The 27,893-nt window shown below is 39.5% G+C and overlaps 2 protein-coding genes and 1 long non-coding RNA gene across 8 annotated transcripts; 2 read left to right on the plus strand and 1 right to left on the minus strand.

The window, feature by feature from the left end:
* The first annotated feature begins 34 nt into the window (after nt 1–34).
* Nucleotides 35–13,443, plus strand: LOC124181651 (regulator of G-protein signaling 11). 5 transcript variants are annotated; one of them, XM_046568423.1, is made up of 16 exons: nt 35–874; nt 2,524–2,744; nt 3,362–3,458; nt 3,543–3,593; nt 4,293–4,402; nt 4,715–4,831; nt 4,955–5,026; nt 5,240–5,434; nt 5,504–5,679; nt 5,787–5,860; nt 5,970–6,099; nt 6,218–6,439; nt 7,283–7,537; nt 7,749–7,805; nt 10,295–11,176; nt 12,200–13,443. In XM_046568423.1, exons 2-16 carry the CDS (start codon nt 2,673–2,675, stop codon nt 12,258–12,260), a joined length of 2,571 nt encoding a protein of 856 aa, XP_046424379.1. In that variant the 5' UTR covers nt 35–874; nt 2,524–2,672; the 3' UTR covers nt 12,261–13,443. The 5 variants fall into 5 exon arrangements, with proteins under 5 accessions (XP_046424379.1, XP_046424380.1, XP_046424376.1 ...); XM_046568424.1 differs by having other exon boundaries at nt 4,296–4,402; XM_046568420.1 differs by having other exon boundaries at nt 3,362–3,593.
* On the minus strand, nt 7,421–27,876 carry LOC124181672. Its single transcript, XR_006870534.1, has 3 exons — nt 27,280–27,876; nt 8,710–8,798; nt 7,421–7,541 (listed from the first exon to the last, which is right to left on the minus strand). It is a non-coding gene; the product is annotated as an uncharacterized LOC124181672 (long non-coding RNA).
* On the plus strand, nt 22,212–27,009 carry LOC124181656 (glycoprotein 3-alpha-L-fucosyltransferase A-like). Of its 2 annotated transcripts, none has more exons than XM_046568430.1 (3): nt 22,212–22,991; nt 24,255–24,415; nt 24,871–27,009. In XM_046568430.1, the coding sequence occupies exons 1-3, from the start codon at nt 22,749–22,751 to the stop codon at nt 25,802–25,804; spliced, it is 1,338 nt and encodes a 445-aa protein (XP_046424386.1). In that variant the 5' UTR covers nt 22,212–22,748; the 3' UTR covers nt 25,805–27,009. The 2 variants fall into 2 exon arrangements, with proteins under 2 accessions (XP_046424386.1, XP_046424387.1); XM_046568431.1 differs by lacking the exon at nt 22,212–22,991 and adding an exon at nt 23,778–24,171.
* Nucleotides 27,877–27,893: the final 17 nt, after the last annotated feature.

Genomic DNA, 27,893 nt, shown 5'->3' on the forward strand with positions numbered 1-27,893 from the left:
CTCCCGAGTCGGAGGAGAGCTTTCGCCACCGAGCGTCCCCGACGAGCCCCGAACCAGGGCGACGGATCAGTGACGTGTGGAGGTGATCAACGTCGTCGGGTGCTGGCCGACGACATCATGTCTCTTGCTCCGGCGGCCGCAACCTGCCTCGCGAAAATCGCCACCCGCGTATAATAAAGGGCCGCGAATTAACCCCGTCAACACTACGCTTGCCGTACCCCGCGGCATCCGCAGACCAGGTAGTCCGGAACTCGCCGCGTCCCGTTATCAGTGATCGAGAGAGACACCGTAGAAGCTCCGCGGATTCCGCGGGCCAGATTACGCGCGCCAGATCCGGACCGAAGTCTAGTTCCTTACCGACGAGGCACCGCAGGGCGGAGTTTCGCCTCGCGGTAGCTGCTCCTGTCCCTTTGCCCTGCTGCAGGCGGCCCCCAGTTGCTTCACCGTGTGCACGTAATATAAGCTGTGAGAGCGCGCGCAATGCCGGGGCTTTAGCCTTCCTTACACCCTGCAGCGCAGGGGTGCGCGGACACGCGTGATTTCGTCGTTCCGTCGTCTCGTTTCGCCTTCTTCGAAACTCTGACTCTCTCTCTCTTTCTCTCTCTCTCTCTCTCTCTTTCTTTCTCTCTCTTTCTCTCTGCGTAAGACACACGCACACGCAGGTATTCCTGCTGCACAAGCTCGCGTCTGCACGTAGGAACGGTTATAGTGCAGGTATATATTGTAGTATTATGCTGTTTTTCGCCGACTAACTCGACACCTCGATTATACCCTCGGGAAAGTGGCGCGTTATCAACACCGAGGAGGGCCGACGGGCCCGATGTCCTGATCACCGAAATTTTGCCGATGAAGATTCACTGCCTTCACTTTTCAAGTGAGTATTATACAAATATTCGTGATTAAAGTGTAAACTGCAATCGCGGTTGGAGATATTTCGAGGGAATACCTCACCTCGTAGTACGAACGGAGTTTGACCTCGAACTTTGAAGGACGTTTACGTCTTGGGATTTCTTTCCTTTCTCTCTTCTGCTATTGACAGACATATCCGCATGCGGTATAAATGGGGTTTGCGAGAGGAACCGGAGCTATACTACGTATATACTCTGATCATGGCTGAGAGGAAAATCAATTTTTTGCAACTGCACGATCAGAGGCGTGAGAAAAGTCTTCTAATGGTGCAGCTGATCTTCGGACTATACTGTGTATTTTACTGTCTTGCTGCGGGAAAATCATCGCTCTTGAATGCGGACGGATACGATCTGCGGCGTTCCGTGTTTTGGTAGAACAGGCTACTGCCTTCCACCCCCACCAGATTCACCTGAACTTATCCAGTTCAGGTCGGTCGGGTAATCGAGGCTATATTCCAAATACCACTCAGTCTCCGAAATTGCATCTTCCCCCAAACTTCTCCTTATTCATCTCTCGACCCTTTATTTGTCTCACACTGTGTTTCTTGATCAACTGTCTTTTCCGCTGCATAATATGATCACTGCTTGTGCCAGATATTGTACCGAATTCTCAATATCACCGATGAAGAAGAAGTAAAATTTATTTTGCTCAACATCAATTTTAAAACCACCTTATGTGTATCGGTGCGATAATTAATGCCTCGCAATTCGTATAGAGAGAAAGGCGTTTAGAACAAAAAACTGACGGTAATGATGTACACTTGTAAGTATTCACAGGGTCTTTGCAGCGAAGACGGAAGACAATTTTGATTTCGTCAGATACAAGTATGTATCTCTATTATTGCACCAACACGTTGACACAAATTCTCAGTCCAACTTTTTTCGTATATTCCCTGCACTAGCGAAAAACAGTAGGATTCCAGGGTTGCGAACCTCACGGATATTCCCACGATTCGCGGTCACGCACGCTATGAATCGAAGCTAGACACGAAGCCATGTTTAAACGGCGATACTTCCGTGTTCAGGTATAACGGGCTCACGTCATCTGTGCATCTCGATTTGTACGTAGATGAAAATTATCTCGATAACGGATACTGACTTCCTGTATGACACGCGGCATAGATTTTAATCTGGAACATGTATAGTTTCTCATACCTGACCACATTAACGATCAGCATTCGTTTTTCATTATTCTTCGTGTCGAAATAGCTCGACAATGATGATCCAGGGAGTCGTGCAAATGCTGAATTAATCGCATTTTTCCGCATACGTTTCAAGATTGCATACCAAACATCCTGTTAACCCAGCTGATCTTGGCCGCATGGTTCTTAGTGTGAATTCAAATGAAGGGGGACCTACAATAAGAGAGACAATAAATAGATTTGATAAATTCATTGATTAGGTATAATATACTTTGACAGAATTATCCATGGTGAGGATGTAACGGAATCGATATCTGCGGAGTCCGTTCGTTCGTTCGACGATAAGAATGGCTTATGCATGGGGGGAATCGAGACTTATGGAAACAGCGTACCTTTGCAACATCCCGGTTAATGTCCGAGCGACCATAACGAGTACAATCACGGCTGGATACGTGTGACGTTTCTTCTTTCAGTGGGCGTGCGGGGGTGACTGGAGTGATGGGATGGGGCCAGAGCCCCATGGAGTTCGGGTAGACCCGTCTCCGGCCCAGCTCCCCAGCCTCCTCCGCAGTCGTTGTCTTCACTGGCCCTACTCGCGACGCAGAGGGCCGCCTCGAACGCGATGGAGGCCGCCGCTGCACACCAACAGAAGGAGAAGGACCCGTACGTTCACAGGCCGTGTGCCTTTGACAAGGTACAAACAAACCCATGCTCCCGTCCTTACGCTGCAGGGACGATACACGAGTCGCGGGAAACGGCGCGAGTTCCAGGCCTTGCCTACAATCATGTAAAACTTTTCGTTCGACAACTTTTTTCCCTTTATTGACATGAGGGTATTAGATGCGCATCGTTTGTCGATACTGAAGAATGTGGACTAAAATACGACTTTGGGGAAGCTTTGATTGACATTCGGTTTCGATACTTCAAAGCACACCTTGTTATTTGACAATTATAGTGTTTACCTACCATTTGTGGTCACATTTATTATAAAATTCTGTATACACTCGACGGTTGCGGGTCGAAATATCGAATGTTACTGAACGAGCTTGGACACAAATTTTGAATACTTGGTACACCTTATTGTAGGTAAATTAGTGTTTTAGTAAGTAGATCAAAGCACCTCCTTACCATTTGTGACCATGAATGTCCAAATACCAGTAATAACTGGCACGACGGTGACTATGACCGGTGCATCTCGTAACCTTTGTAAAAGTGGAATTGATTCTACCAAAGTCGACTCGCGCTCTTCCCCGTGATGTCGCAGTGCGCCGGGGTATAAATTGCTTCCCTATCCGTGGTTTTGTCCTGCAGATGGAGGGGCTGGTGCGGGAGATGCAGGACCCTGAGAACGGGGTCCCCGTGCGCAGCCAGAAGCAATTCCTCACGTCAATCCCGTCGGCGTTCATGGGTGAGTGTCGCCGTTACCTTCGCCGAGGCGTTAGCGTAACCGGCCAACAGAGCCAGGACACTACAGGATGCCTGCGTGTTGCAGGTTACGACCTCGTCGAGTGGCTGATGGAGCGGCTTGCCATTGAAGAATCAGGTACGAACACCACCAATATCGAAAGACAGAAACACGTACTACGCCATCAATGCGTGTAGGCTGGCTGGAATGGCTGTGAGCATCCGCTTCTTTTCTCCACGCACGCACGTCGCGATCCTGCAGTGCTGCTGCAGCCGCTGCTGTTCCGCATCTCCGAAAGCATCTCGCATCCACCTCCTTCTTCGGCCAATTTGCAGACTTCGGCCATGACTGGGACCGATTCCGCTTTCCGGCGATTTGTTTGTTTCATTTTATCCCTCTGGCTCGACGTTTGCGTCTTAATTTCACTGTCGGCGCTGCAAATAATCGCATCTTCCTGTCGTACAACTGCAGGCAGAACGATGCACGGAGTTGCTGATTGCTACAGTAACAAGACACTAGAGATGCATCGTGCAGACACGATAAAGACCGGGAACTTGAGAAAACTCGAATTCCTGCACGGCACTCCCTGAATTGTTTTGTCAAGTGTATTGCAGTTGTTTAGTAATTTAGCAATTCCCGTGTATGTATGTATGTATGCATGTATGTATGTATGTATGTATGTACATGCATAGATACATTTGACCTCACCACGTGATAGTGTGCAACGCAAGAGAGAAGATGTTATGTGGATGAAGTGATGTGTTGTCGAGTGCAAGTTGATATATTACGGAAATTGAGTTACCTCCAAGATATGAAAGTATATTGTTATGTTGACAGTAGAGGCGGTCCATATTGCTAATCAACTTTGCCAGTACGGTTACTTCTTCCCGGTGAACGACTCCAAGACTCTGACTGTTAAGGATGACAGCTCTCTGTATAGGTTTCAGGTACATTTCGTTGGTTTTTTTACATTCCCCTCCTCCCACTATCAACTTCTGTGGTGAAACTATTGTCTGTCTGTAACTTGGCTGTAAATTGTAAATGTTGCGGAATTGAGAAATTGTACAGAAATGGCGACAGCAGAGAAAAAAATTCACTCCGCTGCATGTGGCATGAAGTGAGATCATTTTTCATCGATTTAAGAGACTTATGCAATTCATTGAATCCTCGAGTAAAAAAGTTTTTCCGTATCCCACGATATTGCATCTCCTTCTTATAACTCTGCATACTTGAGCGAATCTCATCTCTGACACATACAGACTCCATACTACTGGCCATGGCAGCATAGAACACCGGATAACGTCGAGTACGCGATTTACCTTGCAAAACGAACCCGAAGAAACAAGCAACGGCACGCACTCGAGGACTACGAAATTGTATGTAAATCCATCACTATACGTGAGTTCTAACCAGTCTTTAGACTTTGATTAAAAACAAATATACAACACATGTCAACGACGTTCTTAAGAATAATATTAATATCAATAATTATACTGTAGGAGGCACTGAACAGTCTACGAAGGAATTTACAAAATAAATGGGACTTGATACAGCAGCAGGCGGAAGAACAGGTGAGAGCATATTTAGTATCGATGAATGTAAGAAAAATCGCGCTGTCTCTTCTTGACGTAGAAAGTGAAAGAAAATGGGGAATAAAAAAACTCTCAGCTCCCGCGCAAGAAATAACCCATGTCAATTGAAATTAATTACCCGGGCTAATTGTGAGACAGGTCTTGATTTTCCATCCAAGTTTTGTCTTTATCCGTCCCTCCTTAATCCTGTAGGTTCGACTGTCGAAGGAGAGGAAGAAGGGCGACAAGATAGTCAGCGACTCGCAGGAAAGAGCTTTCTGGAGGGTTTACCGACCGCCACCTGGATGCCTCAGCAGCCTTGAGGTTGTCCCTGTGCCGACACGCGGTCGTCCCGGTGCTCCGCGTCCACCGCCCCGGAAACGAACGCTTGCCGATTTGCAGCGCGAGGTGAGTGCTTTAAAAGCTCGTTAAAAGTGTTAACCAACATGTTGAGAATTCGTTTTTCACTCTGCCCAGGTGGAGCTGCTCCGAAACAGCTTGACGCGAACGAGGATCAAGATGTCAACCGCCATCGAAAACCTCAAGAACCATTTCGAAACGTACACGGAGTACGACCCGATGATCGTTCAGCCGCAGCCTTCGAATCCATGGATCACCGACGACCAAATTTTCTGGCAACTGAACAGCCCACTGTTAGTGGATACTCGTTAATTTCATTAAAGTATACCCATGTTGAAACAGTGCACGGTGTAGGCGGTGGGTTTCGATGTTTCTCAAATGATTTTTTATGCCTTTTCAGAGTCGAAGTACCGACGGAAAAACGAGTTAAAAGATGGGCTCTGTCAATGGAGGAAGTCATGTCCGATCCAACCGGTGAGCAGTGTCAGGATAATATTTCTAGTTATCGTCAAGTGAGTTAGAATTAGGTATAACTCGCGTTGCAGTCCATTATAATCTCGATACGTTGTATCTGACATTTCAGGGTTGCTGGAATTCACGAATTATCTGAGGAAGGAATACAGTCATGAAAACATAAGATTCTGGATGGCCGTGAAGGACCTGAGACGAAGTTTTCAGGCCCAAATACCCGTCAAAGTCAACGAAATTTACGAGTTCGTAAAAGCTTGATTTTCCACTTCTCATGTTACGGAACGAAAATATCGAAAAAACACTTACCGGGTGTAGTTTGACCAATATTTAAACGTACTCTGTTTTTTCCCCTAATCACAGGGAATTCCTTGCCGCCGGAGCACCGTGCGAGATAAACATCGACGGTAAGACGATGGAGAAGGTACAGCAGGAGATGAAGAACCCGACGAGATTCACGTTCGACGCTGCCGCGGAACACGTGTACACTCTTCTTCTAAAAAAAGACTGCTACCCCAGGTTCATCCGGTCCGAGCACTATCGGCAGCTTCTGGCCGCCGGAGTACAACCTCTGCAAAAGAAAAGGTACCACATTATGCACTCTACTCAAGCTCACTTTTCTTCGGACAATATGCATAGTGTGAGGAGTTAGATGTGCTGCAGCACAGTTTTTCGAACGAACCAATAAAAAAGATCCGCCAGTCGACGTCACAACAATCCAGTCAATTCAAAACTGTTAAAAGAATCCGAGATGGATTGGAACGTCACGCATAAAACGTTGTCTGAATTCTTGAATATTTTATTGGCATCGAGTCAATTGGATGCGAGTCGACGCGATGCGTGACCCACCACGTTTTTTTATACGTTTATCAACGTTGCAGTTGAGGTTATGTTGTATTTTGTACGCGGGCATGCGCCTGCGCTGTAAGCTCACTATGACTTGCCGTGACGTCGATTAGCGGAAAACGCGAACTTGTACGAAAACTGGTCCTCTATCGAGCACACCTACCTCCTTACACTATGACAATATGAATGCTAGGGTGGTCCTTGGAAGGTCATTTTTGAATTTCAACTGACTCGCTCCCCAAATCGGCTCCACCGTATAGGATTCGCCATTTTGAATTTACAAATTTTCAGTTCAGATTCGTGATCAGCACCCCAAGAAACCCCCCCCCTATACCAAATTTCATCTAAATCCGTTGAGTATATTCGATGATGCACCCCTGAAAGGGTTGAATGGAATCCACCCTCTTTGGGACACGGGTTAGAGTTGAGATAAAAATCTGAAAAAAATTAGGGAATCACCATTGAAACATGTGGAACCGATTTGGGGGTGCGTCGGATGAAGTTCAAGAATTACTTTCTTAAGGACCACCCTAAATTGTATACATATAGGCGGATCTAACCTGTCGAGTGACTTCTCCGCAGGTTCTTCGGGTTCGGCGGTCAGGCAAAGAAGAAGGCTTCCTCGACTTCGGTTCCGACTTCCGGAAGCCTTCAGCAGCACCAACAGCAGCAGACCAGCGGCGGTGGGGCGGCTGGAACCGGAAGAAGACGTGGAAGCGATCGGAGTCTTTCCGGCTCGGCTCACGAGCTGGCGATTTGCGGGATCAGGGACATCGCGACTGCTCCTCGCGTACCGCATTCCCACAGCCAGTCGAATCTCACCGACATACCGTACAGGTATCTATATCAAAACGTGCAAGATTTACAATTAGACACTCGCGACCTTGTTTTAGGGGCTTTTTAAGCTTTTCATTTCAGTCCTAGGTCAATTTTACTCACAAAATTATAATAAATATATATATATATATAGCACCGGAGATATAATTTTGAGAACATTTTTACGGACAAGCGTAGGGTGGTGGCTTGATTGACGGTTCGGTATTTTCAGGGGAGATCTGGCTTGTCTCGTAAAAATCCCAGCCAGGCCTAACCCAGATGATTTTCAGTAAGTCCCTGGAAATGCATCATCCTTTATCGTATACACATATAATTTGTTTGTCGTGCATATACCTATAACGCTATAGAGGCTCGGACTGCGCTGTAGATCAGAATCTCGGGACGATTTTTTACACATGACCTCATAATTGTAACATATTACGACCTGTGATGTGCAAAAGCGATGTATACATGTAATGAAAATTAATTAATTACGCAGTCCGCGCTCCCAGTCATGTTATACGCACCGCCAGATCTTGTAATACGTATAATTGTTATACCTACACTATTGAATCTCTCTATATATATATATACTAAAAACTATAATAATTTTTACATCTTTGTTGCTGTTGTATGCTGTTCAAGTATCATAGTCCCCTTTACGTATAAACTATGTATTATCCATATACTCTATTTCTTTGATATCAAAATTTTTGTAGGTATCCAATTTCCTCGATTCGACGCTGCAGTTTATATTCGCATTACGTTATCTACTGCTCACGGTGCTGATATGCCATAGAAAGTTGTAACATTCTTTGCTCAATATCCTTTTGTGGGCGCGCGCGTGCGTGTATGTGTGCGTGTGTGTGCGCGCGTGTGTGTGTGTGTGTGTACACGTGTTATATATCTTACACTTTCCGTGTTCGTTACTAAATATTCATATGCTGCACTGCGTGTTCCGTAATTCCTCTTATACATACATTATTATGTAGGTAGGTATACGTATTCCTCAGAGATATGGATCATTATGAGATCTTGGTACACTGTGTGAGAATTTACTATTTTCTTCCTCAATTGGCACTCTCGTTACATACGTTTATATACCAGCATATGTGTATAGAATTTATACCTGTATATATAGATATACCTACATGTGTGTGTGTGTGTGTGTGTGTATATATATATCTACTTACATTCGGTGTGTATACCCTTGGGCTCGTTTCACGGTGATCGCAAAAAAGTGCAGGCGTTATAGGATGACTCCTCCTGGTTTGAAATCTTCCTGGAACAAAGAGGAGATTGAGTATTAATAGTGCATGATCGGCATTCGCCATATAATAAAAGTATTGGGTACAATTTAACACACTGGAGGGTCCATTCACTCGGCAATCAAACGAATGATTTCAAGTCATTATGTAACCCAACGATTTCCAATTACTTCAGTTATCTAGGTTGCATGATTTTGCAGTGCTCTGTATCATTTTGACGATCGAGTGGATCGAAGTTCAGACTGACCGTTTATACGTGATCGCGAATGATAAAAACTTCCAGCAGGTCGGAAGTTCCGAGTGGCCAAAACGTTCGGACATTAGACTTTCCAGAATTTCCAGACTATTCAGTCAGTCTGAACTTTGAGAATTCTGAATTTTATTTCAGTTATAATTCAAGGTCCTTTGATCTGAAATGTGCAGATTTTTAACCCTCGAATTCGTGCGACTTTCTCGAGTGAACCATCCCTCAGAGGTACAACAAAACTCGTGTTACGAAACGTACAGGGTGAATAGCTAACGGTCGAATTGTTTTACGCGCATGAGATAAAATTCTAACCCAAAAGCGGTTGTTTTTTCAGGTTGACCAACATGTTTGAGGATACATACATCGCGGCGACTTGTCGTTTGAACTTATGACGGTTGGTCAACCTGACAAAACAACTGCTTGTGCTCTAGAAAATTCGCGCGTGCGGATTGGATCATTGACCGTTGGCTATTCACTCTGTACACCATCTGTACACCCAAATCAAGAATTGCTTAAGAGTGGTAGGGAAAAGAAGAGAAAAGATACCGCGAGTAGCTTATGAATTATAGTATTATAGGTATGTATAGTAGTGATATAACGAATACTTCATATTTTGGTTGGAAAAATGGTGAAAATAGTATCAACTAACAATAGGACAAAAAACATTACTTTGATAATGAACTTTTATTACGAAAGCTTGTCTTCACGTTAAGAGTTCAGATCAGCTCGAGAATTTTTGGAACAAGATGCAAACGGCGCTAATGTGTGGGTGCGACTCGCACCGTGTAACCGTCGGTCAATCAATCGTCGACTTTTAGCGATAGAGAAATGGCGCCAGATTTAAAAATGTACATACGTTCGCATTTGCAAATACTTTTAAAAATTTACATTCGTTACATCGCTAATGTACAGTTTGGTTACCACCGTGCGAAGGTGAAGCTAAAAGCCGTTGGCGAATCGCCGATTTGCAAAAAGTGCTTCAGCCTGTTAAGATAAGTATCGTAAATATGAAAAAGCCGTTAACCGGAACGTTTTCACCATGAAAATGACGACCGCGCGTAAGAACCTTTTGCAAATCGGCATTTATCTTCGGCGTGATGCAGTAGAACCTCGTACGCGACACCGCAACGTTTTGTAATATTACACTTGCCCCCCGACGACATTGCGTATAAACAAGAAAAGAAATCGGAGCCCTCGTGCTTAGCTCGCCATTCGCCAGACCAAAGAAAACTATAAATCATGTAATAAAGTTCGTGTTGGCAGGGATGCTGGCGTGTCGGGATCGGCGGCGGTGGTTCGCCCTACAGACGACGTTTGCCCGTGGGACGCGGCCCCGGGTCCAGTTCCGGGCCCGAGCTCCGAGCGTCCCGGCGATCCGGGAGGGGGGTCGTCAGCGTCGGTTGGGACCGCCGCCGGCGGCGGTGAGGCCCTAACCGAGGCCCGAGGGGCCTCGCGGAAGAACTCGTCGCAGTTCGACTCGGGCAGCTCATCTTCGGACGTTAGCGTTGCGGTCGCGGAGGCGGCCGAACGTCTGCGCCGGTCCTGCACGTTGCAGCAGCAACAGCAGCAGCAGCAGCAGCAGCAGGTTGCCGGGTGTCCACGAGGTTCTCGAGGGGCCAGTGTGACCTTCGCCGATACGAGTCGAGCCTCGGTCTCATCCTCGAACGAGTACTTCTCACCCCAGCGATCCTTCGACCTCTCACATTCGGCCGCAGCACCGCAGCTCGAGGAGACGACGGATACGCCGATCGGGGTCGTTGATACTTCAGAGGGTTCGATCAGCCCTCGGGGTGGGGTTCCGGCGATGGCGCCGGTGATAAGCATCAGTTCGATAGTCGGCGAGATTCTCGCCGAGGAAACGCAGGGCGCCGTGAATATTGACTGCAAGGATGTTCGGGAGGAGAATTCGACGGTCGAGGATGACGTCGTCGTTGAGGGTGATCGCGAGGAGGGAAACGAATCGCGAAACAACGCGGCCACACCCCACGTCAGGATCGAAATCGACGGCGAGGAACTCGCCGAAGACGCTCAGGTTGTTCCTGTCTGGGAACCGGACACTCAGACACAGGAATCTACTCGAGCTATACCCACACCCATGGAGCAGCAGGACAATAATGATAACGAAGTTTGCCCGTGGGAAGACGAGTGAGTTTTATCAATTTTTTCTCTATCGCGTTGCGGAATTTCGTCAATTTGAAACGGCGAGTTTTCGGTGAAAATTCACAACTCGGTGACGGTGAAGATGTAAGAAAACTGACGTTGTGTTTATGTTCGAATGATTTAATGGCGTTCAAGCGGTACCAGAGAGATAGGAACGTATATTTCTAATGTTTGAATTGGCAGACTGCGAAAATTTTGCTTCGTTATTCCGATACCATGAATCTGAGGACTGTTTCACAGAAAACTCCCCGGCGTAAATTCTGATTAGCTATTATACCTACATACATATACCGATATTTAGATGTTTTATGTATATCCCACCAGAGTAAACGTATACAGTAGGGTGGTTCATTTTTCAACCTTTGTTTTTTAAGATGCTCCTCAAAAAATTTGTAACAAATAGTGAACAAAAATATTTTCTTCAAACCTGATGGAGGTAGGAAAATATTTTGAGGTCGCTACCAATTATTGTAATATTTTTTATTCATTTTTATGTCTACACTTTGCGTACTTATATATACGTTAGCTTATTCTTTTCGTATCGTGGTCCAATTAATCATTGTTCATAAAAATCAGTACTGAAAACGACATCAGAACATCAAGGTAATGCGACACTCCTATTTCGTTAACAAAAACTGTTAGCCAAATTTCTCCGAGACGATTAATCTTTCGGATAAAAGACGAGAACAGCGATCTACGAAATTGTTAGTAGCATATTGCTGTTGATTGGTGAACGATTAATTGGACCACGGTACGAAATAAATAAAGTAATATACACAAAAGCCCGTAATGTGTAGACATAAAAATAAATAAAAAATATTACAATGATCATTAGCGACCTCTAAATATTTTTCTACCTCCTCTAGGTTTTACAGATACTTTTTTTTCTCAATATTTGTCACAAATTTTTCGAGCAGCGCCTTGATAAAGAATATGGTTAAAAAATGAACCACCCTATTATACAATATACCCATAGACGTCGGTTACATTTCAATTTTTATGTTCCAGAGAAAATTGTCGAGTGGATGCTACCTACGTTAAAACCTACTCGACATTGGGCTATCTTTAAATCTCTGGCATTCGTAACTATATCTTCTGTATTAATATATATATATATATATATATATATATATATATATATATATATATATATATATATATATATATATGTGTATATATATACACAATATACATACGTGTGTATATTAATATATGAATATATGACATACATTATTGAATAGTTATAAATCTTCGGCGGACATGCCGAATTTGACGCGTTCGCTATATTATTGAAACTACATAAAATATTATAGTATAGTTATTTAACACACACACACACACACACAAACACAAAAACACATACCAGTCGTACATCATCTGTGATGTATACCTGGTGTATCTTTTAAACCACATCGAGAAGCTCAAGTGCCCACGTTATACGATGTGCACGGAACGTATTTCTCCCTTCCTCCCTCCCTAATTGCCTCGTTTTTTATTTCATTTCAATGATTTTTCATCAACTTTACATCATTATCAATTTCGTACACGCACCTATACTCGGTTGACGTCGGTGAAAATTCGTGAGATCGATTTTTCTTCGCGGAGTATGAATAAACGAAAAGAGAAAAGAAACTGAAGAAGTCGGTAAAATAATGCCAAGGCCGCATGTAATTTGTAATATAATCATGACGGAGACATGGTGAAAAATTCTTTTGTGTATTACTCCGCTTGAAATCACTAATACCTGTATTATTATTATTATTATTATTTATATTATTATTATTTATATTATTTATATATATATATATGTATATGTATACACGCATACGTTTGTGAAATTTCTTCTTAATCTCGCAAGTTCGAATTTATACGATAATGATGATATTTTGAGAACAGCTGCGATTACATAACGTACGTAAATTATAATGCTATACGATTGCGGAGTTAAAATCTTCGTTTCCCCCGTTACAATATAATTTGCAATTGATTCTTAGTAATATTTTATAAGCACACGTTTCTTATCATTGTGTATGATACACAAAGCGATTTACTTGTCGCAAAATTACGATTATTATACAAATTATACATAAGTATATGACGACTATCGTTGCAGTATGTATTAGTAGTAGAAATAAGCTAATCGTTATAATCGTGTACAATTAAGAGGTGAAAAAAAAATAACAATACTTCATCGCCTATAACGTATACCGTGTATTCGATACTTATAACACACAGTACGTACGAAAAGTATAAGAAAAAAAAAAAAAAAAAAAAAGGAAAAAGGAAAAAAAAAAACGGGAGACGAACCTGACGAAAAGAAAAAATCCCGCGGTAATAATTCCATTACGGTTGTTTTTTTTTTTTTTTTTTTTTTTATTTCTCCCGCTATTTTCGTATCTGAGGTACATGATAATTAAGTCACACGCAAAACGCACACGCGTATATTTCGTATCGAAAATTTGAAAAATTGGATCGACGCGAGACTTTGATCGATAAGTGTGAAATATCGATTACTATACGCACACACACATATATATATAAATATATGTATGCGATTGCAATACGCGATATAACGTAGTATGGATAGGAAGGCGTTTGCACAATTTTTTGCCCCAAAGAAAAGGGTAGAAGTTAAGACGATGTGAAAATTTCTACGTTGATAGAACGAGAATAATAAAATTCTACCAACAATCGTGCGTTTAGAAGCCCTTTTGAGAATTCTATTTAGACGACGCGCGTTATTTCTCTGCATGTTATATATGTGTGTATAAATATATATGTATATACACATATAATTAAAGTTTCCCACCGCAGGGCTAAATATCTAATTATAAAACTATATAATATTATATAAACATGTATGTATATATATATATATATGTGTGTGTGTATATATATACACGTATATAAACACATTTGTTCCATGTAAACGTAACAACTACACGCTTTCGAACTTGAATGTTAATTGTTTTTTAAACGTTATTATTGCGAAGGTGCGCTCCGTGGGTGCCTGTCAATTTTGAGCCCTATGACCTCCCCTTCGGATCGCGCGATTCCCTACTTTTCCCTCTTGGTAAAATTTAAGAAATACGCTGAAAACGCACGCGCGTTTATCATATATGTAATTTCATTACGCGTATCGGCATGAGTTTATTAATATTAAATTAAACACGTTAAATTTTATATTCACATTGACTTCAGTCTGTTGTCTCAGCTGCTCGTCGAAAAATTCTTTATCGTCTATTATTATTATTATTATTCTTATTACTATTATTAAGATTATCGAATTAATGTCTGAGTCTATTTTTTTTTTTTTTTTTCGTTTCTCGTACATTTTCAACACGCGTTTCTTGTGAATTCGCGAACGACGAAAATCGAACGCGACATCTGGTGCCGATATTACACATGCCGCATAGAAGTATAATTATCATATTTAACTGAAATTCCGTATTATAGACATATGTACTTGTATACTTGTAACACGATCGTTACATTATAATGCTGAAAACAACGCATTCGTTGCAACAATACACGAAACTTCGGCCTACGTTTATTATATTATACTTATTGTTAGATGAGAATATAATGTACAATTAAATACGTTAATTTCCGAATTGCCATTATTATTTACTGTCGATACTGTTGTTACCATGTATTTTTTTTTTTTTTTTTTTTCTGTCACCGTTACGCTTATTACACCCTAACTTATTACATCGCATACCGTTATACCTATTCTACGCCTATTACCTACACCTGTATCACACGATCTTACATATATATGCATGTGTCTTCGGGTAGATAATTCGTTATATCATATCTAACCAAACTATGACTCATTAATTGCTAAAACTATACTACAATGAAAATCGTATGTTATACATTATATTATGCAATGTATCTGAAATTGTATAACGTATTGCCTGTGTAATACCTGAGATAAACAAAAAAAAAAAAAAAAACAACAACTATACGAACGTAGCGTATATTTAAATACGGTAGGATGGTACAATATACATATATATATATATATACATATATATGTGTATATTATATAAGCTTAGTTAAAATCGTATCGGCGCATGTCGGGTTTTATTGCGCGTCACGCGTCTTTGTACCACGTTATGCATAGATAGAAAAATATACTAAATTTACTATAATCGTAGGGCACATAGTATAGGCTGTTTCAACGATAACCCGCATGTGCGATTTAACGAGGATGACAAAGAGGGAGCAAAAGAAGAAAAAAAGATGAAAACTACGGAAAACTTAATAAAAGAAAAAAAAATCGAGAATATGGAGTATAATACACACACGATATATTATTCAAAATGTGTACGCGTAATATTAGTTCGTTATATCTGACAATAGCGCGTATATTGTATCGTTATTCGCTGAATGTATATACACACACACACACACACACACACACACACATATATATATATATATATATAAATATATGTTTGTACGTATACACAATATCATAAACGTTTGTCACTTATGTAGTCGATACATATTAATATGTATGTATAATCGGGCATCCTGGAACTGCGACTGCCCCAGAGCCTGGAGCCCTTTACGACGCAAGCTTTCATCGTAAAAAACTTTCAATCTTTCAAACGTATCGCCTCTAATTAAATTCAAACACACACACCTATATTTATATACATGTTATTATACTCCGCTAAATGTATATTCGGCATGTATCGCATGATTATATTATACACGAATCTTCGAAAGCCGCACCTTTATTCCTTCGCAACGAAACTAATCTTTTATTCTTTAATTTTTCTTTCTTCTCCTTTACCATCCAAACATTTTTACACGTCTGTATTTTCAATTTCACCGAATCTTCGGACCTCGTTGGCTGATATAATTTTTTTTCTTCCTTCTTTTCTTTCCCTTCGGTAGAACTCCTGTAAATTCGAACTATTCAAATTCCACTCTCCCTAATTCGGATGGGAAGTTCGTCTTTTCAATGCGCCAACCATAATGCGCAATGCGTAGAGCATGCGCAAAAGGCGACAGGTGAGGATAATCCGTAAATTCTAATTTTCATAATTCTCGGCCGCGTACCTTCGATCGTAAACGAGTTCCACTGCAATATTATTACTATTATTGTTGTTGTTGTTGTTGTTTTTATTATTATTATTATTATTATTATTATTATATATATATACATACATATATTTGTCGTCGTTCTATCACATGTGTAGCGTATGAATATGCCGGTAATACGTATAAACAAACGGACATGTACGGTGTACGCGTATATATGTATAACGGGCTGTTTTTAAAATACCGCATATAATACGTGTATATAAATAAACGCATGCACACACACACACACACATATATATATATGTATATGCATAGGTATACTTAGGAAAGAAGGGTGAAGCTGGTTTCGCTCTCAGTAACGAAATGCGTTGCATTGCACGTATGAATGAAAATGTATCACGGACACTTGAGTTTTACACCCGACAATTGTCTTTAATCAACGTATATATATACGACGTTACGTTAAATTTGTACACATACACGTATAGTTGTGTAAGAAACGTCGCGTCGGTTTAGAAAAAAAGAGAGAGGGAGACAAGTGAATAACAATTAATTAATTAATTATAACCACTGCTGTTATTGCATTAATTACGTACTCGATACTTATTACTTATTTGTATACTACAAACGGCCGTATATCTTGATTTTTATCTATACGAAAGCGTACATATTACCGGTATTATTATTTTTATTATTACTATTGTTGTTGTTGTTGTTACTGTTATTATTATTATCACGTTTATTATTTATCATTATCATTAAACACGCCCTCAGAGATGAATTTCGATAATCTAATAAGAGTTCAATTGCGCAGCGTTATACGACGGCACGTATCATAGTTATGAATAATGGTAGTCTTTAATTCGTTCGATTTGTTTGTTCGTAAAACGCGGTGCATATGATAATAAAATACAATGAAATTGGTATGTCATACTAATATTACACACACACACACATAATACGCGTTGTACGATAAAATCATAATACGTTATTAAATATAATTGTTTGATGAAACTTTGTTGGATTTGACGAGCGCAACGGCATCATCATCATCATCATCGTCATCATCATTATTATTATTATTGTTGTTGTTGTTGTTGTTGTTGTTGTTATCGTTGTTGTTATCGTTGTTATCATTATTATCATTATTATTATTATTATTATTATTATTATTATTATTATTATTATTATTATTATTATTATTATTATTATATTACTACAACCAATTTTTATTAATTTTGCACATTAACCGATATTTTCCGAAATCTCAGCAGCTATATTGTAATTCTCGAAAAATGTGAAATTTATACACGAGGATATAATACGTTGTAAATATGTTAACAACGACGTAGAAAATATATATATATATATATACATGTATTTGAAAAACAATATATATGTATATATATATATATGTATCCAGTCAACTCTTTAATATTATGTATGTACTATAGTTGTTATTGTGTCGAGGCTGGAGTTTTCTGTAAAAAAACATATTTTTGTGGCGCTTGATGAGATATATTATAGCTGTTCGTTAAATGTTATCGTAAAGATGAACGGCGTATTCTGTAATACCTGCATGAATTTGTTGATTATACAATTATGCATTGTAGGCAAGGTGCGGTAATTTAACATAGTATAACACGATTATAATATATAGCCGACGATATAAGTATATATGTATACCTACTACTACTACTACTACTACTACTACTACCTATTTGTAAGCATACGCGGACGAAATGCTGATATCAAACCCTGTACGACGGTGAAACTTTGTTAGAAAAATATGAAAATTAAAGGGAAAATTTTAAAATGAATAAGGTGAAAGATAGCTGTTAGTTAGGAAAGTGAGTCTATAAATGAGCATAATTCAACGTTACAAGCTGCCAGCTATAAATTATACCTAACATTATACATTGTACGAGGCATTGATTAATTCGTTTATGAAAAAAATTGAAAATATGTTGTAGTGTTATATGTATCGGGCATTCCGTGACATCTCGATCAAGATTCTACGTCCGTGTCTCGGATTGGCTTTACGATTTTTTTCTACGGAAGTATACGTGAAGAAAAACGCGATCGCAATTTTTTTCACAATTTTACCACCCGGCGTGTCTGAGGTACGATTTAAAAACTTGGAAGAAATAGGTAAAATCCACTTGGTAAAATCTGAAGCAATTCAGAAATATATTACAAACTGTAACAAATTTTTTGACATCTGTTAGTAGACGGTGATTTCATAACTTCGAAGGATAAATAACAAGAACGATTTGAAAAAAAAACCAAATTTTTTAATACCGGTTTACCTTTCTGACACAAGAATGAACGTAAAATCTCATTATAACATCGATCTGAACAGACATTATTCGGCCCATATTACAACGAGCTTTTACGTTCATTCTTGTGTCAAAATTTTCTTTCAATCAATTTTCTTATTTAACTTTTAAAGTTATGAAATCTCAATCTTCTAACAGGTGTGAAAAATTTTTCCTCACATTTGGTGAGATTCTACTGAATTTTGTCACTTTCTACAAAGTGGGTTTATTTTTTACAAGTTTTTCAATCATCCCTCAGACACGCTGGGTCGAAAAATTGTGAAAAAAAATTTCTTTTGCGTTATTCGTCATATACTTCCATAAAAAAAATTATAAAACGAATCTGACACATTGACCGTAGAATCTTGATCGAGATCTCATGGAATATATATATATATATATATATATATAGGTATACACTGATACCATGTGTGTAAATCAGTTACACATAATATGTGAAACGATTATAGAAAATGCGAGGCCTAATAATAATAATATATGAATTTCTGAAGCTGAATATCTATATAATTATTTGAATAGTAATACGAATATTATAATACATATACTACATATGCATATTACGTATATACATAGATAAACAATAATGACAATGAATGTATGTATAGTCACACCGCATAAATATTTGATAATGTACCATTATTTATTGAAGTTTAGAAGTATATATCGCAGCAATGTATAACGCTATACGTATAAATAAACACACACACACACACACACACACACGTAGAGACGAGGGAACGTTCAGCATATTACAGGTGAAATATACGTCGCGTTTTTATCATACAGTCTACGAACAATATCAAAATATATAATGTTTAAGGTTAAAATGCAGGTTTTAGTTTTGCTTTTTATTTGGAATTATTTTTTCACAGTTATCGTTAATTTATCGACTCATTCGCTGCTCAACGTTCACTTTCCTCTTTTATTTTATAACGAAGAAACTTGTAAGCTGGAAAGATTTCGTTCGATCGAGCAATTGTCGATAATCCGATCATCGGTAGCATCAAAGTGTGAAAATCTTTTTTAAAAAATGAAACAATTATACGTACGGTAGAAGTGAATCCTGTCTTTTTCGCACGTACGAAAGTGTAACTTCTCAGTTCGATTGTAACAATAACAACAACAACAATGATAACGATAACGATAGTGACGAAGAAGATCACGAATGGCAAAAATGAAAACGATTTCGATTAAAGTCGAAAAATCCCCTGTAACGTCGCATAAATAAGCGAAACGACGAAACGTAGAGCAAAACGGAAAAAAAATATCAAATTAAATATATGCAAAGCGACATTGCAAAATATACGACAAGTTGCACGCTTTTCGCACATGCGATACATTATTCGTGTGTCTGTGTTCCATCTTCGCTGCATCTAAGCTCTGATTTGATGGACGTTAACTGTCCGTAAAAAATTGTTTATACATCTATAAGCATAAATCTTTATCATCATTTCACATTACGCAAGTTAACAGGCGAGAAATGTTGTAATAGCAAGTTTTTTCACTTGAAATCTGATCGATCGATTGGTCCATTGATTTGTACGTCGATGAATGTAAAACACGACAATGATTAAATATTATTATTGTCATAATAATTATCGTTGTTATTGTTATTGCAGGTAAGACGAATTAGTCGTAACATCGTTAGCTGGAACTTGGCACAAGATCGAGATTTAAATTCCCTCCCGAAAAATATTGTAATCACGCGGTATTTTTACCATGCCTAATACTTGGTATCTAAAATTTTTCACTTTGCATTTCGTTCCCGCCGTTTTGCGAAAAACAAGTTTATTTCGCTTTAGCGACCCGCACGGTATGCGGTACAGCGTCATTTACACTCTGCATACGCACAATCGTAAGCGGAAAAGAGACACACACACGAAACTTACTCATACACGTGGTAGCTGATATAGCGGAGCTTTAGTGTATATAGTTTTGTAAAGTGTTACTAGTCATTGACGATATAGGATATAGATCGAGACAAGCAAGTAGGTATATTATAACGAAGTACCGCTGCTGATTGACGTGTTAAATACATACGAGAAGAATAATTTAAATTCGTTTCCCCGAATGATAATATATTAAATTATCTAGGTATAATTGTTGGTGGAATATATATATATACATAAGTGAAGAAACGTAAATTTAACCACGAGACAAGTTATATACATGTATATATATATATATATGTGTGTGTATATGTATATACATATATGCATGTATATTAATCATATTATTATTGTAAGAGAAAATTCGTTAATATATTATATAATATAAATATTATAATGTAAACTGTCACTAGAATGTCCAGAATATTAAATAACATAGTGCCATTGAATTAATATTATACACGTATTACAATATGTATAATAATCGTCTATTCGTCAGTATTTTTCACATACATCGTGTACGATTATTTGTAATTTAAAAATAAGTGAGATGTTTGGATAATTCGTTCAAACTTGAGCGCAAATCGTTTTTCGAATCTCTCATACGTCGTACAGCGGCGTGTGAAGAATATGTTCGAGTTGTCAAGAGAAAGGTTTACACGTAACACGTGTTACGTATTCATAATTTATAGTTGGCTATACAGACCGATTTTCGCTTAAAATTTTTATTAGTAACGATTTTAAAAGTGATACGTTATCATACGTCTTTGACTTTATCGATTACACAAAAGTATATTGACTCGGTTACGGATCAAGGGACGAAAGTTTACCGTTGCGACGAGTGTGAAGTTTGCGCTTGAGTAACACGCGCGATAGTTTTTTTTTTTTTTTTAAAACAAGCGAATGAAAAGTGGCGATTTCTTCTACCCAGGGACGAAAGTTGAGCAATTGTGAAAGAAAAAGACACACACGTTCGTTTTATAGATATATTCTCATAAATATTTCATACCGATAACGATACGAAAGCAATTCGCATTTGAACCTAAATCATGTGGAAACGATAAAATTTCATTGACGTTTCTGGCGAACGGTTAAGCCGTGGAAAGTTCAAACTTTGCGAACCTTTCAATCTTATCAAATACTGCAAGAGGTAAAAATATCCGACAAGTCGATTTTACAACGTCTCGTTGATTTGTTGACAGTTGGTGGACTTGCCCATGCATTACTTATCTACGAGTTATCGCAATATCCGAACAGCGCATGCGCGTATCTTATCGTTATATTATCGTCCCGACAAACTGCCACAGAAAGCCTCACTTTTTACCCGCCTGCGACGAAAAGTTTTTGTTTTATTCGGTCAATTAGCAGTTTGGCGATTTGTTTGTCTGTTTCTTTTTTTTTCTCTTCTTCTTGTTGCATTTATTCAACCGAAACAGAAACGAGAGAAAGTTGAAGTAAAAAAAAAAAAAGAAAGAAAAAAACGATACGGCGGAAAATTCGCGTTTTTTTTTTTTTTTTTTCCGTTTCTTTCGTTTCTCATGCATGTAAAAATGCTGCCACGTGTTTCGGTGACGAGTCGTACATCAGCTCTGGATTTCTTTGCTTCGTTCTCGCCATGCAGAGACAAAAAGGAATAAGAAGAAAAATAAAAAAAAAAAAAAAAAACCGCTACCAAACAGAGAAGCGAGCGCGCCGTTTTAAACATGTATATATATACACACACACACACACACACACACACACATCGTATACATATTACTTATCTATAAGTTATCGCAACCCGGTGAAACGTGCAACGTATTACTAACACTTCTGTGCGCATAGAAAATGGAATGCGCGTGTGTGCGTGTGTGTGTGTGTGTGTGTGTGTGTATCGAAAGGTGTGCTGTGCTACGTACACAGGAGCTCGGTCTGCATACTGCGGCGTTATTATTGGCGTTAATTTTTCAGCCCGCGATATATAGAAACACACAGAGAGCCTGTTCACCGTTGTGTCTATTACGTGTTCGTAGTTTAGAAAAAGAGGCAATCGGTCTGCTCGCCTGCATCCACGTGTATGCTGAGAGATCAATTTTTCACTTCCTTTCCGCCCTGTTACCGTGCTGCGGATTTTCTACATCGAAGGAAGGAAGACGAAAAAAAAAAAAAAAAGAAACAAAAAAAAAAAAAAAACGAACGCAGCAGCCCGCGTTAAAATTAATCGACTATATCCGCCACGTGCAGCGGTGACACTTGTGTTTAACGTATTTATAACAAAGTGATTTAATTATGATCCGTTTACCGAGGCATCTGCCGACCTTAATTATTCTAACAGCGGTTAGCATGTTCGGTTTTTATTCATTAAGCGTCGTCCTTCGCGGCGCGGGAAACCGTGTCGTCAAATTATACGACAATTATAACGTGAACGTCGAGAGGTACGATCGGCTTCATGGACCGCCGATCGAAACTCGAGGATACGAATTTGAGAAGAAACCGATACCTGTTAACTGGAGGAACCTGTCCGACGACCAGGTAAATACAATTATCGCATACTCGTTGTATCCGTGGCACACTTACAATGCAAGATGGCGTTGTGCGATCCACGTGAACGTTTTTCTACATATTTATATAAATATAAGTACATATATATGTATATATATGTGTGTGTGTATATAGGTACATATAAATGTACGTACGTGTAAAGATGACTTGATTTGTTGCACGTATAAGGTTGCATACCTCCTAAGGATGATGGTGGAGGAATTTTTTATCTCGTTATAGTTCATGTTTTTCTTTTCACGACACAATTCGCTTTTCGAACACGTTGTCCGACCGTAACGTCGTACCGTGTACGTAAATCAGGGTGATCGTTAATTTCTAACATATACTCTTCACCGACCCTGGAATCTATAAAATTGACGATGACGAAAAAATAGTTTGTGAATTGTTGCAGATTTTTGGCTTTATTGGAAAGGTTGCCAAAATCGATTTGAAATTGACGAAAAAAATTATTTGTTTAAGCAGCCTCAATTTTAGAGCAAAAAACGAAGTGAGCTGTAGTTCAATTCATTTCGATTGGTTGTGAAAATGTATTTCACGGTGTTCTTGTCACATTACAACAGGTATAAACGTTGAAACGTATCGTACGTAATTGATAGGTTAGAAAATGGACGGGGAGGAAAATTTACAGCGCGGTGGGTTTTAAAATACTTTTAATTTGTCAAATAGAATTTTATACCCTCTCCGACTAGGGGACAAATGAAATTTTTTATATTTGGTTTTTTTTTTTGTTATTTTCGAGTAAAAAATGGAAAAGAAAATGAATTAAACGATAGTTTTTTCTTCTGTCATAGGCGAAAATGGAGATTTTTCAACGAAAATGAATTGACTAATACTTTTCTGCTTTCTTAAACGAAAATTGGGTATTTTTTTTTAAATCGATTTCAGCACCCTCTCCGATCATGCGAAAAGTTTCAAATAATTCACACACTGTTTTTTCGTCATTATATACATGTGCATGTCGGAGATCAAGGACCATCCCAATGTGAAACAAGGCTGAAGTTAGCAACGTTGACGTAACGAAACATCAGGAAATAAATCATTATTACGTAATTTTGGAATGACTTTGAAGTCGTCGGGGTTTCAAAATAAAAGAGTATATTCTCTTCTTCGTGATAGTTTGCGAAATTTCAGATATTACCAAAGGTGCAAAGTAAGCATTTTTCTTAAACGTGCATTGGTAAGTAACGTTAACGACATCATCCTCATAATGTGAGCATCTGTATAATAATTCAGGTTCAAAGTATGTCCGCCCTTGGTAAACGATTGCTATCCGTCGGCGATATCAGCGAGGTAAAAAACGTCCCTAAAGATCCTACAAAGGAGTATCTGATAGTCGTATGGAAGCACGGACCGTTCCTAGAGAGAAGACACCTCAAGCATTTCACCAACGATGCGTAAGTCATTATTATCTAGTTTTTTTTTAACCCTTACTTGCCACACTTCTGTAGAATCACCCACTTGCTAAGAAAGCGACAAAAATTGTTACAAAAAATAAACTATCGAACATTTTTACTTGATTGTAAAAGTTTTTTTTAGAACATATTGAAAGTCTACTTCGAAGGATCGAGTAGTTAATATAGTCAGAAATTAAATTCAAGTGTACTAAAAAAAGATGAAATACAGAAACGGCTATTTTTACAAAAGCATTCACAATTGGTTTTATTTTTCAATGCCAAGGGTTTGAATTTAAGGAAAATACAGCCTGGGGTGGTCTACACCCCCTGGGTGGCAAGTCAGGGTTAAACACAAAGTTCTTCCTCTTCTCTACGACGCTCCGTACGTACAATAAACAAGCGTGACTACGATCACAATAGCGCTAACGACGTCGTATGTACACTCCGCACAACAGATCATCGCCGTGGGAAGATTGTTCGGTAAATAATTGTCGACTAAGTTACGACTCGGGTGACGTCGAAGAAGCTGACGCGGTGCTCATCCACCTCCACAAGACGACGGGGGTAAAGGATTTGCCGGATAAAGTTAAACCGGAGAAAAGGATGAAGCAACGCTGGGTTTTCCTCACCGACGAATCACCCCTGCACACCTTCCTAGCCGGTGGCCAGAGTATCTCGAGTTACAACGGTTTGTTCAACTGGTCCATGAGCTATCGGATGGACAGCGACGTCCCCGTGCCTTACGGCCGTACGGTGATGATGATCCAGCGAAACTCGAGCACCGATACCCAGAAGTACACGAAAGCCAAGACCAAGCTGGTGGCGATAATGGGAAGCAACTGCGGCGGGAGCAACAAACGATGGGATTACGCAGCCAGGTTGAAAGTGGCACTGGCCGAGAGGATGGACGCTTATGGTCGCTGTCTTAAAGGTGATACGAAAAGCTGCCCGGGACACTTTACCAAGGACTGCGAAGCCCTGGACGACTACAAGTTTTACCTCGCCTTTGAGAATTCTAACTGCAGGGAGTACCTCACGGAGAAACCATTCTGGCACGGATACCATAAGCATGCGGTACCCGTGATCATGGGGGCGTCGAGGGAAAACTGCAGGCAATTGTTACCACCGAAATCTTACATACACGTTGACGATTTTGCCAATCCGGCTACCCTAGCCGATTATCTCTTGTACCTGGACACCAACGACCAAGAATATTCAAAGTTTCACGCCTGGCGGAACCAATTCGATGTACTCAATGAGCACGGATACTTTCAGAGCACGTCTCGGCATTATTGCCGGCTATGCGAAGCCCTCAATTACAACGATCCGAGCGTCAAGGTTTACAACCATCTCGAAGATTTCTGGAGCAAAACGAAAGACTGCTGGTGATGCTTTGGAGATGTGTTATTTTTTTAGCTTCCTTTCTTTTTTCCATCCTTATTTCTTAACTTATACGTTAACTACTGCGGCCAGTTATGTACATGCCAAAGAATATTATCGTCCTTTAGTATATAAGCAACGTATTTGGCTAGGTATTCAACAGTCAAATTAAAGTTAAATTTTTTATTACTCTAACATTTCTTCTGTATCTCGGGGTCTACAGTATCAACGTTTATGTTCTTTGGTTATATTATTTTGTACATGCTAACGATGAGCACAACTCGATGTAAAACGAATTGATGAAAATCGTGACTTTCCAAGCATTTGGAATACAAATGATGTATAGTTTTTAAGCGAAATGATGTAATTTAAGTCATTTTGATGATCAATGGGATGGGGATAAAGCTCTTCATTTTCGTCTGCGTTCATATTAATAATTGTACAATGAAAGAAATTGATTCTGCATCAGAATCAATCCTTTTCAATTTTCCAATTTATCTGATCGGTTCACTGCGCGTACGCTTTTTCAAACTATATCAATTGGTAAAAAAAAAAAAAAATTGTCAGATCCTCTTTCGCGGATTTGTAATCTCTAAAAAATGTATAATTCTAAGTTATACGATACGTATCGAGAACATATGTATTCATCGACGCTTCTGTGCTCGAATAATCGCCCGAAGCGTGCGAACCCAAATGTAAATAATGACAGCAGGTACGGGTATATGTATAAGAACATGAATTACCGAGGTCAAACTGTGCGTGTAAGATATGTAGATACAAATATACATTTATGGAAATATAGCAGAGTCAATATTTAACGCAGGATATCTACGTATTCAAACTTTTTACCCTGCAGGATGTAACGAATTCAATTTGAAGATCTTATAAAGACACAATAAGAGTGGAGAGAGAAGTCGGTTGGATAGGAAATTTTTGTCGGTAAGAGAATGTCAAACATTCATGTCGGTACATCGAAATATCGGTAAGAGGATATGAAATATATCTATTGGTAAGTCAATTGTTCGTTCCAACAACGCAGGATGTATTATATAGTACCTTGAGCTGTTCGTATACGTATCTACAAGAATATGTTTCGTCAGGTCAACGATGCGTTCTTTTGTAGATTTGAAAAAAATTTTTGTACGTAGCCCATCGAAGCTCGGCTGCGGCCCGACCGAAACGCATAAATGTTAATAAAAAATCATTGATCATAACCTGATATAGTGTTCCTGTATATCCAACTTCTGGTCACGATAAACTCGTCTTATAGATATGGATATTTCGCTGTTCATTTGTTAGCACGCGACTGATGCGAAGTTTGCAGCGGCTAAGATGCCTACGCTGAATTGCCTATAATTAGGAGTTCCCTGTTGTGGGTTCACGAAAATGTATCGTATAGCACTTTTTAGCATAAGTTGAAATAGAATAATTTAAAAAGTTCAATGTCAGTAATAAGCAGGATTAATTTCAGTCATGCTACTTACTCGAGCTGGATCGTGAAGATCAGCCCAGCCTCGATGTCCGTAGAAAATTCCCACGAGTATCACGGAATAAGTTTTATATTACCGTGAAAATAGCTGAATTTTATCATTTGACTTGTCTCACGATGGTTCGTTTATTCTGGATCCGTTCATTGTATCCTGAAATTACCGTGTGGTTCACAGATACGAACGATGTCTGTTGATCGATTGTACGCTATTGAAGCCCACCACTCAACGACTTCCAAATACGAAGCGAAATACCGCGGTCACACTGCACATTTCTTTTAGTCCGAGAAGTGTAGCGAAAGAAGAAAAACTCCAACGATGCGAACAGCACGGGCATATTCGACCGTTCAGTTGGCGGTAAGAACTGGGAAATAAAATGTTCTGATTGGCGGAAGTTGTCAACATGGTGGCACACCGATCACCGATTGTTTATTAACTGCAGGGGCGCCGCCACCCGCAAATCCCGCCAAAAACCGTCATTGAAATTTAAAGATGAAGACATTGCCGTAAAGGGTACGCTCAGAGAAAGAGAAACGTGAGATGTACGAGTGTCATAAAATTGCCCATCTTGCGCTGTTAAGGGTATGTAGTACTCCTACCCTTACCGTCCA

The sequence above is a fragment of the Neodiprion fabricii genome, chromosome 4 (assembly GCF_021155785.1).
Source record: "Neodiprion fabricii isolate iyNeoFabr1 chromosome 4, iyNeoFabr1.1, whole genome shotgun sequence".
Lineage (NCBI taxonomy): Eukaryota > Metazoa > Arthropoda > Insecta > Hymenoptera > Diprionidae > Neodiprion > Neodiprion fabricii.

What these genes read in the sequence shown, in the direction of transcription:
- LOC124181651 (XM_046568420.1), top strand. Translation starts at nt 2,673, where the DNA reads ATGGAGGCCGCCGCTGCACACCAACAGAAGGAGAAGGACCCGTACGTT. An exon ending in GGCCGTGTGCCTTTGACAAG is followed by an intron (nt 2,745 to 3,361) that starts GTACAAACAAAC and finishes TTTGTCCTGCAG; the next exon opens with ATGGAGGGGCTGGTGCGGGA. An exon ending in AGTCATGTCCGATCCAACCG is followed by an intron (nt 5,861 to 5,969) that starts GTGAGCAGTGTC and finishes CTGACATTTCAG; the next exon opens with GGTTGCTGGAATTCACGAAT.
- LOC124181656 (XM_046568430.1), top strand. Translation starts at nt 22,749, where the DNA reads ATGATCCGTTTACCGAGGCATCTGCCGACCTTAATTATTCTAACAGCG. An exon ending in GGAACCTGTCCGACGACCAG is followed by an intron (nt 22,992 to 24,254) that starts GTAAATACAATT and finishes ATAATAATTCAG; the next exon opens with GTTCAAAGTATGTCCGCCCT. An exon ending in AAGCATTTCACCAACGATGC is followed by an intron (nt 24,416 to 24,870) that starts GTAAGTCATTAT and finishes TCCGCACAACAG; the next exon opens with ATCATCGCCGTGGGAAGATT.